The sequence below is a fragment of the Scylla paramamosain genome, chromosome 10, assembly GCF_035594125.1.
Source record: "Scylla paramamosain isolate STU-SP2022 chromosome 10, ASM3559412v1, whole genome shotgun sequence".
Taxonomy (NCBI): domain Eukaryota; kingdom Metazoa; phylum Arthropoda; class Malacostraca; order Decapoda; family Portunidae; genus Scylla; species Scylla paramamosain.
In genome coordinates this window covers 26,887,531-26,901,931 of record NC_087160.1, presented here as the reverse complement: position 1 = coordinate 26,901,931, position 14,401 = coordinate 26,887,531, and the positions used below count along the sequence as shown (strand labels likewise).

General features: G+C 37.3%; 1 protein-coding gene across 2 annotated transcripts; it reads left to right on the top strand.

Moving 5' to 3' along the window:
- The first annotated feature begins 1,012 nt into the window (after positions 1-1,012).
- On the top strand, positions 1,013-14,199 carry LOC135104453 (piRNA biogenesis protein EXD1-like). Of its 2 annotated transcripts, none has more exons than XM_064011905.1 (9): positions 1,013-1,172; positions 2,770-3,068; positions 3,557-3,670; positions 6,007-6,123; positions 10,728-10,979; positions 11,577-11,852; positions 12,775-12,912; positions 13,028-13,213; positions 13,340-14,199. In XM_064011905.1, the coding sequence occupies exons 2-9, from the start codon at positions 2,916-2,918 to the stop codon at positions 13,469-13,471; spliced, it is 1,368 nt and encodes a 455-aa protein (XP_063867975.1). In that variant the 5' UTR covers positions 1,013-1,172; positions 2,770-2,915; the 3' UTR covers positions 13,472-14,199. The 2 variants fall into 2 exon arrangements, with proteins under 2 accessions (XP_063867975.1, XP_063867976.1); XM_064011906.1 differs by lacking the exon at positions 1,013-1,172 and adding an exon at positions 1,215-1,349.
- Positions 14,200-14,401: the final 202 nt, after the last annotated feature.

Here is a 14,401-nt window from a genome sequence, read left to right as displayed (position 1 = left end):
GAAGCCACCAGGCTTACACGTGGCAGTCCCTGCATGAAATATACATACCTATTTCCACCTATCATCCCCATCCATAAACCCGTCTAATCTTCTCTTAAAGTTCCCTAATGTCTTAGCACTAACAACAACAACTGAGTCTGTTCCACTCCTCTACCATTCTATTTGAGAACCAATTTCTTCCTACCTCTTTCTTAAACCTAAATTTTTTCAAGCTTGAACCCGTTATTTCTTGTTCTATCCTGGTTGCTGATCCTAAGGATTTTGCTTACATCCCCCTTGTTATAACCCTTAACAAGGGTTAAAACAAGGGGGATGCAATTATCCCATGGCATCCCTAAAGGTTGTAAACTATTTCCAGTTTGCAAACTGTATTTACGTCAATGAGACAATTTTTTACGGATATTTGTCCCATCCAGAATGTAAAACACTGTGTGTGTGTGTGTGTGTGTGTGTGTGTGTGTGTGTGTGTGTATGGTTGGATAGATGGGTGGATAGATGGGTGGATGGATGGTTAGATGGACTTGGGGCTGTCACAGCAAACCATCAGCAGGGTCATCAGTGACAGTGGATGCCCTGTCGGACAATGCCATTTTCTCTCAATTTATGGAATTTCCAGTCTCCCCACTGGGAACTTCTGGGTTGTATAGGAACACGAAGAGTCCAGACCTTTCCTCAGGGGCGTCAGATTTCGTAGTCCAATCCTTCTTTCTTCAGGGTTTGAACTCTCGGAGTTCAATCCTTCTTTCTTCTGGGCCATGAAATCTCGGAGTCCAATCCTTCTTCTTTGTTCAGGGCTTGAGATCTCGGAGGCCAATCCTACTTCTTTCTTCAGGACCATGAAACCTCAGAGTCCAATCTTTCTTCTTTCTTCAGGGCTTGAAATCTCGGAGTCGAATCCTTCTTTTTTTTTTCAGGGCCATGAAATCTCGGAGTACAATTTTTTTTTTTCAGGGCAGTGAGGTTTCGGAGTCCAATCCTTACATCCCTTCTTCGGTCTGTTAAAATGTTACTATAATAATCACTACGAGCCTAAAGTATTTGCGCTCAGTCCCGCTAGGGTTCGAGTGTCAACAAATTCGCGCCTGGCCGTCTGGCCGAGCAGCGCCCCGCTTCACATGTGAACTTTATGGACAGGACTGTATTATTTATCCCAGGTGGTGACAGTTGCATAGGTGAGTTCCTTCTCCCGGTGCTGTCTGTGGAGGTGCTGGTGCCGAGTGCTACTTCGCGATATTTCAGCCATTATCAGGGCTGTCGGGTGTTGATAAGAAAGTAGTAGTAGAAATTTGTCATTGTTTCCGTTCATTTCCAGTCACACTGCAGGCGGTGGAGCAAAGGATATATTTTATGTGAGACTCTATATTATGTAATGTTTAGTTTGTTAAAGATCAGTGTTTTGTGCCATTGATTTACGGGTATACTCGTGCTGTATTGATTTCTGTGTATTTTAGATAGAGAAAGTAAGTTCAGAAAGTTTCAAGTAAAAGAATATCAGGTAGATCTCCTGGTGAAATGCATTATCTTTATTTCAAAAGAAATTATTTGTTGTTTTATGTTATTTTCAATGTGTTTTGAATGAATTTGGTAACAGTTTCTTTGAAAGATAATATTGTTCATATATAGGAGAGGACACATCCACACCAGCGCCAAGGATGATGATGAAGTAAAATTACTACACATTAAAACCCATCATAAATTAAGTGAGCAAGATCTGCAACTTCCTTCAAAAATTTTTTGTTCGTGACATGGTGTCACTTGCCTAAATGTGAACCAAATATGTAGACTCATTGGCTGGTAATAGCTCAGTGACCCACTTGTGCCTTGCCTTGGTTCATCTTCCCTTTGTTGGCATGGTATAGCATTTTGAGACTTTGTTGATGCCAAATCTCCTGATTTCCACAACATTTAGTAAATAGCCTAACAGTCAAGGGCATTTCTAGATTCAGTCATGCCATTTTTGGCCTCTTGATCAAACACTGAGGCATCATGGGTCAGGGTGAGTCAGTTGGGCAGGTGTGTGATGCTGTACAGCTAAAAAGACAACATTAAAAAGTGGGAGGTCTGAGTGCCTTGGGTCCAGAGTTACATTATATTTAGTGGCCTTTATTTTGAAAAATAGTAGTGATTGGAATTGCTGGAATATTTATTTCTTGTTGTTACCCATTGTTGGTGTTCTGTTACTGTACAGTTACATAGCTAGATTACATGATATTTGAATGTTATTTTCTCTTTCAGGCTGCTTTCTCTGCTGTTTACTATTATTAATATGTATGTTGCATTTGGTTATGTGTGTTTTCACTTGATAGATTTAGTACCTTTGCTAGGATCATTCATTCATATATCAAAGAATAAATATAACTGTCATATTATGTGGTAACTTGTCTGAAGGTATTTGATTGTTAGCTTGCACTACTGTAGTGTTAACATATCAGTGTTGTTACTGTTGCTCTGCTTCATTTTGACCTTGTATACCTTTAGCTGCTTCCCTTTGCAGGATGCTGTACCTTTGTTTGATAGATAAATAGGTACCTAGATAAGCACACTCAGGAAGTAGAATAAAAAACTACTTGCCTGTTTTGCATCAGGAATAATTCAATATATTTATGAATCCTTACACATGCACCATTTCAGTTATTCTGTAATTTTCTTTACAGGGAATCATAGACATGTAGTATGCATTCTTTACAGGGAATCATAGACATGTAGTATGCATTTGATAACCTCTTGCCACCTAGCCTTTACTTTATTTAGAAAGTTGTTTTCTTACAGATTGTACATCCTGGATCTGTAGACTTAATTTTCTACAAGATTATTAGATGTGAGGCTGGGACATACTTTCTGAAGCAGCACTGCTCTTTATACATGCATAAGAAACCACATTCCAAAGTACCGTTGTACCCCCACACCTTGTGAATATGGATAACAGGGAATCATCTACTGAAAAGAAGAGCAGCACAATAAACATGACTGTGGCTTCACCCTTCCATGCTATGCTGCAGCCAGACCCTGCCATCTCTCTTAACAGTCTTGAGAATGAGGGAAGGGACTTAACGCTTAAGGAAATTTTGGTAAGTACAGTGGAAAAAACTAAGTATTACTGATTTGTTTCATACAACTAATCCTTAAAATCCATAATTATTAAGTTAGAAAGATACATGTAATTTATGGTCTTATGTCATTTATTATTCAAAGTGTTAGACATTAGTATGTTTCACAATGCTAGACAGTAAAACTGCTATTTTTTTTTGTGTCAAAACTAGCAACTTAATCTTCTATCTGAAATTTTGCATTGTGTGGTTTTTTATATTCCTTGAGGTTCTGAATGTAAATACATGAAATTTTTATTTTATTTATTTTATTCTATTTAATTTTTTAGGTTGGCATATATTATCTTGTCTCTTGTAATAAACACACGATCATTCAACTTTCTAGTTTTCATAGGTACATCGATATTTTATTGCTCACATGAAATATTTAAACATGCCTATTAACATAATTCTTCATTATTACTAAGAAAATGTAATTATTGATTATTGAGGATAATTCTGCCTTACAGGATCTGGGGGATGACAGCCTAGGACTAAAGGTTCTCCTCACAGCCAAGCAAGGCTCCTGGCTTGGTGTGATCAACACAATTTTGACAACATGTGGGAAGATCTCTCTGGAAAAGGTTTGCATGTGTGTATGTGTGTGTGTAGCTGTAGTGTACTGGATGAGAAGCTATGTTTGTGTTGTCCCATCTCTATATTTCTCATTATCTAATTTGGCCTTGAAGTTGTGTATCATCTTATTGTGAACCACTTCTTGTTTCAATCCATTCCATATTTCTATTACTCTGTGTGGAAAACTATTCTTTTTTTACATCTCTTCTGTAGTTGTTCCTTTTTACCTTCCTTCCATGCCCTCTTGTGTCTCTCGTATCCCATACTATCAAGTCTTGTCTGTTGAGTACTTCCATATCCTTCATTACTATAAATTGCAATCAGGTTGCCTCTTTCTCTTTGTTCTTGTGTTATCAGATTTAATTTTGATAGCCTCTTCTCATATGACATCTCTGTTTTGCTGCTGCTCTTTGGATTCTCTTAAATTTCCTGATGTTTCTTTTTAGTGCTTGACCAAACTCTTGCTGGATATTCTAGTCTTGGTCATATCATTGTGATTATGAACTTTCTTACAATTTCTTCATACAGTTAATGCAACTCTTATGTTTCTCAGCAGGTTATATGACTCTCCTACAATTTTATTTATTTGTTTGTCTGGTGACAGATATTCAGATATAATTATTCCCAGATCTTTTTCTGATGATGTTTTCTGTATTGTCCCACTTCTCAGTGTATAATTTCTTGAAATTCTATGTTTGCTCTTTCCAAATTCCACCACAGTACATTTCTTGATGTAAATTCTGTTTCCCATCTAAGACTCCATTCCCATATTCTGTCTAGGTTATGTTGCAACATTTCACAATATTCCTCTTCTCAAGAATTTAGCTTCATCTGTGAAAAAACTGATATGGCTATTTACTCCTTCACCTATATCATTTATGTATGTATACTGCAAATGTGATTGGAGCCAACACAGACCATGTGGCACACTACCAATAACTTTCCTCCAAGGGGACTTCTTGCCCCTAATAATCACTCTCATCACCCTTTCTTCAAGTAAGTCTTTCATCCATTTCAGCAGGCTTCCTTGCACTCCTTCATTGTTTTCTGTCATTCTTAGTAGTCTCTTATGTGGCTTTTTTCAAATCTAGATATATATTGTCGTCCCAGTTATTCCTTGCTTGAATAATATGAATTACCCTTGAGTAGAAACAAATCAGATTTATTGTGCATGATCTGCTTTACGGAAACCCAAACTATCTTCTAGTCTGTCCACTGTTCTCTTCTAGATGTTTTGTTGACTTATCTTTGATAATCTGTTCACAAACTTGCTACAACATTTGCCAGAGACAATGGTCTATAGTTGTTGGTATCCTCTTTATTTCTTCCTTTATAAATTAGTTAGTATCCTCTTTATTTTCTCCTTTATAAATTAGGATAACGTCAGCTTTCCTCCAATCCCTTAAGACTCTGCCCTCAGCCAATGAACTCTTAACACTATGTATCTTGTGTACTAATTCTTCACTACATCCTTTTAGTACCCAATTTGCAATGCCATCTGGTCCTTGTGTTTTTGTTACATCTTTTCTTTTATCAATTTCTTTATTTCTTGGATTGTGGAAGCCATGCTTTCCACTGCCCCTCATTGACAGCACTGGATCATTTGGGTTTCTTCTTATCAGGTCCAGACAGCAGAACTAGTTTACCTCTGCAGCATTATAATTATTCTCACATTGCCCATTAATTTCTTTATACAAACCCCTCTAACCTATGTGTTAGAGGGGTTTGTCAGTAGATTGAGTTTCACTCTATCTTACTGACATTTCTCATTCATAAATACTCATTATCTCAATATTGCAAATAAGGCCTATTCCTCATATATTTATCTTTCTCAGTGATGCCTTTTTCCCCTTGAGAGTGCTCCCCAAGGAGATGGCCATGCAGCAGAAGGGCCTTTCTCTCTCCTTGCCCAAAGAATCCCTCCTTAATTGTTCAAATACTTGGCCTCTAACACTCTCACACATACCCCATCCTTCCACTTTCCAAGTGTCCTTCCTTTCCTATCAGCACCTTCAGCTTTGCATGTATACATTTTCTTTAGAAATATTTTGCTCTTCATCCTTTCTCTATGATCATACTTACCATCTGTTCCTGATGGCAGGTGGCTTAGCATTTTCTTCAGCATCCCCATTCAGATACTTAGACATTCACTTCCTCTTTTACCATTGGCTTATCTTTATATTTGCATCATTTTAACATTAATTTTCATTCTGTCTTATTGGTACTACTGAAATAGTTAATTATTAGTGTTAGCTATCTCATGCTACTGTATTGAGGAGTGATTTGTATATTGATCAGAATGACTTGCATATGATTCTTTTTACATGTAATCCATCATCCTCAGGTTAGTAATCCTAAGACAGGGAAGAAAAAGCTTGGTCTCCGCACCTTCTTCTTCCATGATGTACTCAACATCAAGGTGCTGGGGGAGGACCGGGAGGCCAGGCGGAGACTCCTTAAGGTGGGTGAAGCTCAACTTTAACTGCTCATGTCTGTATCTCAGAAAATTGTAAGTATTTTGAAGATGTGAAATGTGGATATTGAGGATAGAGGTATAAGACCCAGCCAAAGTGACATGGGATGAGATCTTACAAAGTGCCCTCATAATCTAGGGAATGGTTAGAGAAGCTGCCAAAGGTCATGTAACAAACAGATAAACAAAGCTGATGCATGCAAGCTTATATAGAACCTTTTTAAAAACAGAGACAGAGAGAGAGAGAGAGAGAGAGAGAGAGAGAGAGAGAGAGAGAGAGAGAGAGAGAGAGAGAGAGAGAGAGAGAGAGATAATGGACATATAGATTCTTTTAATCAGGTACTGAAAACTTGAAGGTATTTTTGTAAATGCTGTTTATATACTCATATGTCATGACTTAGATGTTGCATGGACTATAGATGATATTCAGAGGCTACTGGATTTTCAGAGTTGAATTAATTAATACTATTTACATTTCTTAAAAGTCACCATGAAAACTGTTATTCGCATACATCTTAAGTTTATTTAAGGTCATTTGATGTCGCTTTTATCTGTTCATCATTCATGTTTGATAATTTGTGCAGTCATTGCACATGAACATAGACAATATCAAATTTGTGAGTAAAGCTAATATTCAGTTGGTGCAATTAAGTTAGAAAAACACACATGATGTTAGCATCACATTAATTAATATTACATTAGGGGAGAGTTGTGATAGTTTGATCACTTAAAAAAAAAAATGTGGAAAAATCAACCATTAAAGTTACTTTAGCTTTAATTGCTTGATGTGAAAATGTAGCATCATCTTTTTGCTCATTTGTGTGGAAACATGAAAGAAATAAGCCCTCTAGGCTTCAAGAAATAAATAATCAAGTAGAGGTTTCTAAAGTGGCCATCCCACACAGTAGTGATGGTTTAACCATGGGATGGGTCTGGTAGGATAATTCAACCACCAACATCAGGCTACTAATATTAAACAGAATTTATGCATAGGAGTAAGAAACATCTATATGTAGGGAATAAACACTTTACTGTTATCTATTATCCTTTCTAAAGAACATTTTGCTTAAAATATTGTAATTTCAATCATTAAAAATTTTAAATAATTTGTCTCCTTAATTCAGTGGTTCTTAAAGAACATAACCTCATTCATTTGTACTTCCAGATAAGAAGGAAATGGTAATTTCTGATTACTGAAATAGAAAATTGGATATGTACTGTGGTACGGATGAACCATCCCACCTTATTGGTGACCAAACCATCCCTAATATTTACATTTTTTTGTTATGGCCACTAAGATGATACATGCAAGCACATCACATATGTCAGGCATTGCAATACTACCACTGAACAACAAAGAATCACCATGATACATATCAGTGAGAAGCTTGATATATTCACAAATGTAAAGCTTATGTCATAAACCTGAAAAATTACATACAAGCAGTGAAAAATCACAGAAACTGACTTGGATTCAGAAGTGTGCCCAGCACCAAAAATTTATTCCATATGCTGGAAGTAAACATCCTTGCTCATATTTGTGGCAAATCTCGTGGTTCTCAAAACTACTGTAGCCTCAGAAAATGCAGTAGCCGGAGTATCCCACTGACTAAACTATCACCATTCTTCCCTTTATCATACAAGTCTATTCCATACAAAATATAAAACAACTTGTAAATATCCTACTTCTCCCTTTCTTATTTGATTTCTAAACTGCATTACACTTTCAAATTTGACTTACTTTAGTCCATCTTGGCCCCCTCTCTGGTCAGGCCCTCTGGAACCTTTGCCGCTCTGTCTGCTACAGAATTTTCCTGTCATCCTACTCATACAATTTGTTTGGGACTGCCTATTTCCCTCAGAAAAATGTCTCTATTTTTATAACATTTCACATATCTGCCATTCACACTTCCAGTTTATACATATTACCCACCCACAGGTGTGGTAGTTTACACAGAATGCCAGTCAGGGTACAGGGACAGATTTGGAGGTAGAGCTAAAAGTAAGCATTGGAATTTTTCTGTAGGCTAATCTGTCTTCCTTCTGGTGCTTCAATTGCTTCCTGGCTGATGTTTCCTACTTGTTCACTTTCTCTGCCTTGTCTTCAACATCCCCATTAATGCCCTTTTTCCTGTTATCATGATTTGCACATGTGTTTGTTCTGATTTCTTCTCCAGGGTTCCCTTGTCAGTGGTATCCAGTGTGAATTACCTTCTAGTGGGTGACTGGCTTGTTTTCTTCCTATTTCATCTGTCTTCTCCATTTATTTCCTCTTACTTATTCTACCTTCTTTTCATATGTGATGATGAATATGTTGAATATTTTGAAAATTAGATATTATTGATATGTGGGGATGAATATGTGCTGAGGAAAAATATGAGATTTGTTAAGGAATCTTGGAAAAATATATGCATTGATATGTAAGGATTTACGTGTATTGTGAAAAATTATGAGATGATGAAAATTTGATAAATGAGGATATGAAAATATGTATTAGAGAAATATGAAAGACTGATAGATGAAAAAATGTGCAGTGCAACCCTGGCACCCACACACTGCTTCAGTCTTGCACTGGCAGATGTTATTAGAGGTTTTCATCAGATTTGTTGTTTTATTTATACCAAAATAAAGTATATGCTGTATAATTTACATCCAATGTGAGAGAGAGAGAGAGAGAGAGAGAGGGGGGGAGGATGGATGGATGGAGGGAAGGGATAGGAGTGTAGGGAAGGGAGAAGGGGGATTAGAGGTTGTGGCACTCCTGACTCACTCACTGCTGCTTTTATCGGATTTTTACCTTTAATGTTGGTAGCTTTGCCTCAATTAGTCCGGTATAACAAGGGTTTACTGTATTACAAATTAATAATTCTAAATTTTCTCGCTGATCACTCAAACTTTTAATATAAATATACTGAACTTTTAATATAAATATACTTATTGATTGCAAAACATTCCATAACTTCTATAATATTACATATATCTATATTTTCACTGTGCTCATCTTTTGTGTTTGTCTGCATTCTCTGTGTTTTATATGCTGTAGGTGGAACAAGGGACTGGTGACCATTGTGACAAACTATGATTCATCAATTACACTGATACTACTTTCACAGATATTTCAAGGAAGTTTTCAGTTAAAGCAAGAACCTGGTAGGTGAAAAATATAAAGAATTAAATGAAGTCTGTGTCATTGTGAAAACCACTCTTGCGTGCAATGCATTCAGACTGAATAAACATAATGGGTACTGATCCACCTTAACCATGTCTTGTCATAATTTGTAACACTAGCTGCTCAGTGAATACTTAAACAAGTGATTGTTTTCATCTTCATTATCAATTATTATGTACTATCCATTGCAGCAATCCTATTTTTATCAGATTCTTCAAACATGTTTGCAACATCTTTGCAATATTAGATCCCACTACTGCCAGCACTGTTGACTGAGATGCTGCATTGATTTAAGATGATATTCAAAGGCTACTGGATTTTCAATTTTTAATTAATAAATACTATTGACATTTCTTACAAGTCACCATGAAAACATTTACTTACATACATCTTAAATTTGTTCTAAATCACTCGATGTCATCTTTATTTCTTCAACATTCATGTTCAATAATTTATGCACTCATCATGCTTGAACACAGACAATATCAAATTCACATACACAGCTAATGTTCATTTGGTGCAATTAATGTTTGGTTAGAAAAACACACATGATGTTAGCATCATATTGATTAATATTCTGTGATTAAGTTCATCTTCATCCAGTACATGATGCAAACCTATTCCATACAAAACATGAAACATGTAAATATCCTACCTCTCTTCATAAGATACTTGTTTTCTAGACCGCATTAAACTTTCAAATTCCACTTAGTCATTCCATCCATCTTGACATGTCTTTGGTCAGGGCTTCTAGAACCTTTGCCTCTGTCTGCTATTGAATTTTCCAACTGTCATCCTACTCATAAACAATTTGTTTGGGGCTGCTTATTTCTCACAGAAAATTATTTTTATTTTCATAACATTTTATGTATCTACCATTCATGTTTCCAATTTATGCATATTACCCATCCACAGGTGTGGTACTTGATACAGAGCACCATTCAGGGTAGAGGGACAAATTTGGAGGTGGAACTTAAGTAGGCATTGGTATTGTTCTATAGGTTAGCTTGTCTTCCTTCTGGTGCCTTGATTGCTTCTTGGCTGACTTTCCCTTCTTGATCACTTTCTTCCATGCCCTCTACATCCTCGTTAATTCCCCTCTTCCTGTTGTGATTTGTGGATGTGTTTGTTTTTCTGATTTCTTCTCCTGGGTTCCCTCGTTTTTGGCATCTGGTGTGAGTTACCTTCCACTGGGGTGACTGACTTGTTTTGCTCCTATTTCATCCATCTTCTCCATTTCTTCTTTCTTATTCTATCTTTTCTTCTTTCTTCCTCATTCTGTCTTCTTCCTTCTTCCCTTGTTTCTTCCTATATAATGTGCTTCATGTGGTGTGGCATCACCACATATCCCTGTAAAATTTTAATGTGATGTTGCATAATCATCGCAAAGCTGATCATATCTTCAAAATGACTTACTTTTCAGGATATATATTTTGAAAAGCAACAGGGGAAGAAACTGCTGAGGAAGAAACTACTGCCTATGGACCTGCAGGAGAAGTGTTGCAGCAACATCCCTGAGGAGGAAGTGGTGCCAGGCTTGATACAACAGCTGGTGTCTGAGGAAGCCCCTGAGGAGAAGTCAAGTCCAGCACTTTCACCTCCAAGCCCTGCAAGACTCCCTCGCCCCTCTAAGTGGGTTATAATTGATGTCGTTGATGATTCATACAAAAAGGCAGTAAGTATTCATGTTAAGGTTGACTTACAGACTTTGAACTTTAGTTATTTACTGAGATGCATTTGTGCTTGAAAATATTGCTGTGTGTAGTGTTATAAATGATGAAAGGGTGTATGTTTGTGGTGTGTATATGATCAAGTTCTGTAGTTGCATCAGAAAGACTTAAAAAGACAGGATGCACATTATGGCTTTGCTCTCACTGTCATTCAGTCTGTTGTCATTTTGCTCACAGTCATGGGTAATTCACACTGACCACTCCTCTCAGGGTCTGCTCTTCCTCCAGTTAAATATTACATATGTTTCAACAGGTTCCTGCATGCTGTCATTCAGTCCACTTATGCTCAAACAGTATTAGTCCAGCAGTTATTTGGAGCAGATCATGACAGGAGCAAGATCATTGGTAATGCACACTGTTGCTGCTGCTCTGCTCTTGTTCTGCTAAGTGTCTCCTCAAAGGATCTTTCAGAAGACCATTACATAGCATGAATAGAGGTAGAGTGCAAGTATTAATATGGAGTTAGAGCAGACTGTGAGTGGAGCATTAATGTGGATTTACAACTTCTGTATCCTCTCATCTTACATTGTTCATTGTTGCAGCTTTCTATGATTTGGAAGGAAATGGTCATTTCTCTTGGCATTACTGGACTAGGAGTGGGCAGATCTGGCACCCTGGTGTGGTTGTCTGTTGCCACTTCCAGTGTGATCTTTCATTTTGATGTAGCCAAGATTGGAGTGTCAGAAGTGATGGAGGGAGGCCTTGGAATGGTCCTGCAAGATAGCAAGATGGTGAAAGTGGTGCATGACTGTCGGGCCCTGGAAGACCTTCTCCATCACCAGCTGAACCTTAACCTCTGCAATGTGTTTGACACCCAGGTAAGCTTTCAGCCATTTTATTTTTTTTCTTAGATAAGCTAAGTAGTCTTAAAGCTGCTTTTTCTTATGAAATTTTGCTAGATCAATTCAGATCCCACTGCACTTCACTTAGACATTCAAGCCTTTTGTAGGCATTCATCTGGCTTTTGATTCCAGTCAAGTCTGATTTGCTTAGTCCTTCTTGAGAGATGGGTTGAGGCAGATTCTGTATAGCTGTCATCTCAGGTTATTTTCCTCTTGAGAAGCAATAGTCTTTAGTTGGCAATACTGTGATGAGTTTTTAGAATGGCACAACCTGTGCTTCTTACCTGTGAAAAGTACAGCACAACTCATATTTAAGATGGAGTAAGGGTTGACTTGTGTATAAACTGAGAAATGGTAGTGTTCATACCAACAGCCAGCTTGTGGCAGAAAGATAGGGATTACTTTCCCAAATAAAACTTATCTAGCAGCTATTCTAAGATACGACAAAAGAGTACCAATGTGTCAGGTACACAAACTTCAGTTTGAGAAGCTGGATTAGCACAGCAGTACTTGTGGCTTGGAACTTGGAGGTGCATTGTTGCTGTTGATATGAACACAGATGTACACATTCTGTTTTCACAAGGGAAAATCTGTGATTATCTGAATTGAGAACTATATTCGAATCATTAGTGTAAGTAGAGACCATTGAAAGATTTGATCCTGGACAGTGGACAGAAATTGTAACATAGTGTAAGGTAATATATTGTAGACAGTTGGACATGGCATTAATGACTGGGACTTGTAAAATCTTCCTTGATTTTGTATTTGTAATCTGTTTTGTGTTTTCATGAGTTTGTGCTAATTTTGTACTTGTGGATTATTTGCTTCTAATAATTGTCAGAAAATCTTTTTATGTCCTGTTCAAAGATGCTTTACAGGAGAAATAATTGTTGAACAGGCTGCTGAGATTTATCTTCACTTACTAAACCACCAAGGATCTGTGCCACTGCTTGTGCCCACCCTGTCCTCCCTGCTGACAAAGCATCTCAGCTTGAATATTCATCACCTCTTCCCTGATAGACAGGAGTACTCCAAGGCAAGCAGTGTGAAACTTTTATTCTGTGATGCACTTGTTGTATGGTCATGATGATATTAAGGCTTATCTGCTGTTGACATGAAATATATTGGATGAATGATAAACTTTGATACAGGTTGATGATTCCTTGTGGCTGGAGCGGCCTCTGGCAGAGTCTCTTGGAGAACGTTTAGCTAGAGATGTCATGTACTTAAGAGAGTTGCGTCTAGAGCAACTGGACATGATACTGGTGGACTTGAGGCAGATCTTTGAGGTGTACCTGGGAGCCATGAGGGATAAAGACTCACTCACTGTCAGTCAGGTGAGTCACTGAAAGCTTCTTTGAAGTAAAAGTTATACTACCCTTCAGAAAATGAAAAGTGGGACTATGTTTATTATTTCAAATTATTGATGATTCTTTTCTTTCCTCCTTTCTTCTCCATTTCAGCTAGAGCCACAGGTAGTCCCAGCAGAGGTGCAGAGGCTGGGCAAACAGTCAGTGGTGAGTGTCAAGGAAGGTGGCTTGCCATTCATACAGTATTCCAAAGGTGCTCCAAATCCTAGGCTGTGGAGGAAGTAATTTTTCCAAGTGAGTGAACTTCCTCATTTATTGCAAGTGTTCATCTTGACAGATGTGAAAGTTTCCCTTAGGTGTTGGTGATTTTGGGAGCCTGTACTTTGGTCCCTGTACTTGTCTTTCATATGTGGTAGTGAAAATGGGAATTTATGAGGATTTTAGTACCTGTTGAGTCATGAGTACTGAATGTGGGGTCAAGAATGGTGCTGAAAATGAAGTGCCTTGGAACAGTTTAACATATGAGGCATTTTGTTAGAGTAAGGAACAATATGGTTAGAGAAATGTGTTTATTATTTATGAGTTGATCATGTTTGTTTAATGTGTTAAGATATTTTCATATATTTTTTTTCACTTATTTAGTCATGTGGGAACAGGACAGATGCAGTTTGTACAAGTAGGGAGCCAAATGTAGAAGAAAGACTGATTTTTCCTTTCAGTCACTCATATTATGATGTGCTGTGTATATATTTATATATGGATAGCTATTTATTTACTCTCCATGTTTCTGATCTCGGGAATATGAACAGAATTTACAGATCAAAATCTATTAAGATATGTTTATTTACTTTCCATGTTTCTGGTTACAGGAATATAAACAAAAGTTACAGATCCAAATATGTAAAGATGATTTACTTTTCATGTTTCTGGTCTCATGAATATGACCATGATTTATTTTCCAAAAACCTTCTCTAAGTTCAGAAGTGTTTTCATGTGTTTATGGATTTCTTAAACTTTTATACAAGACATATCAATGGTGTCAGCATTTCATAATACTAGACAGCCAACTTAGTATGTATAACTCAGGGTTTTGTAAGAAGCTGCTTAATATTTAGTTCTCTCTCTCTCTCTCTCTCTCTCTCTCTCTCTCTCTCTCTCTCTCTCTCTCTCTCTCTCTCCTCTCTCTCTCTCTCTCTCTCTCTCTCTCTCTCTCTC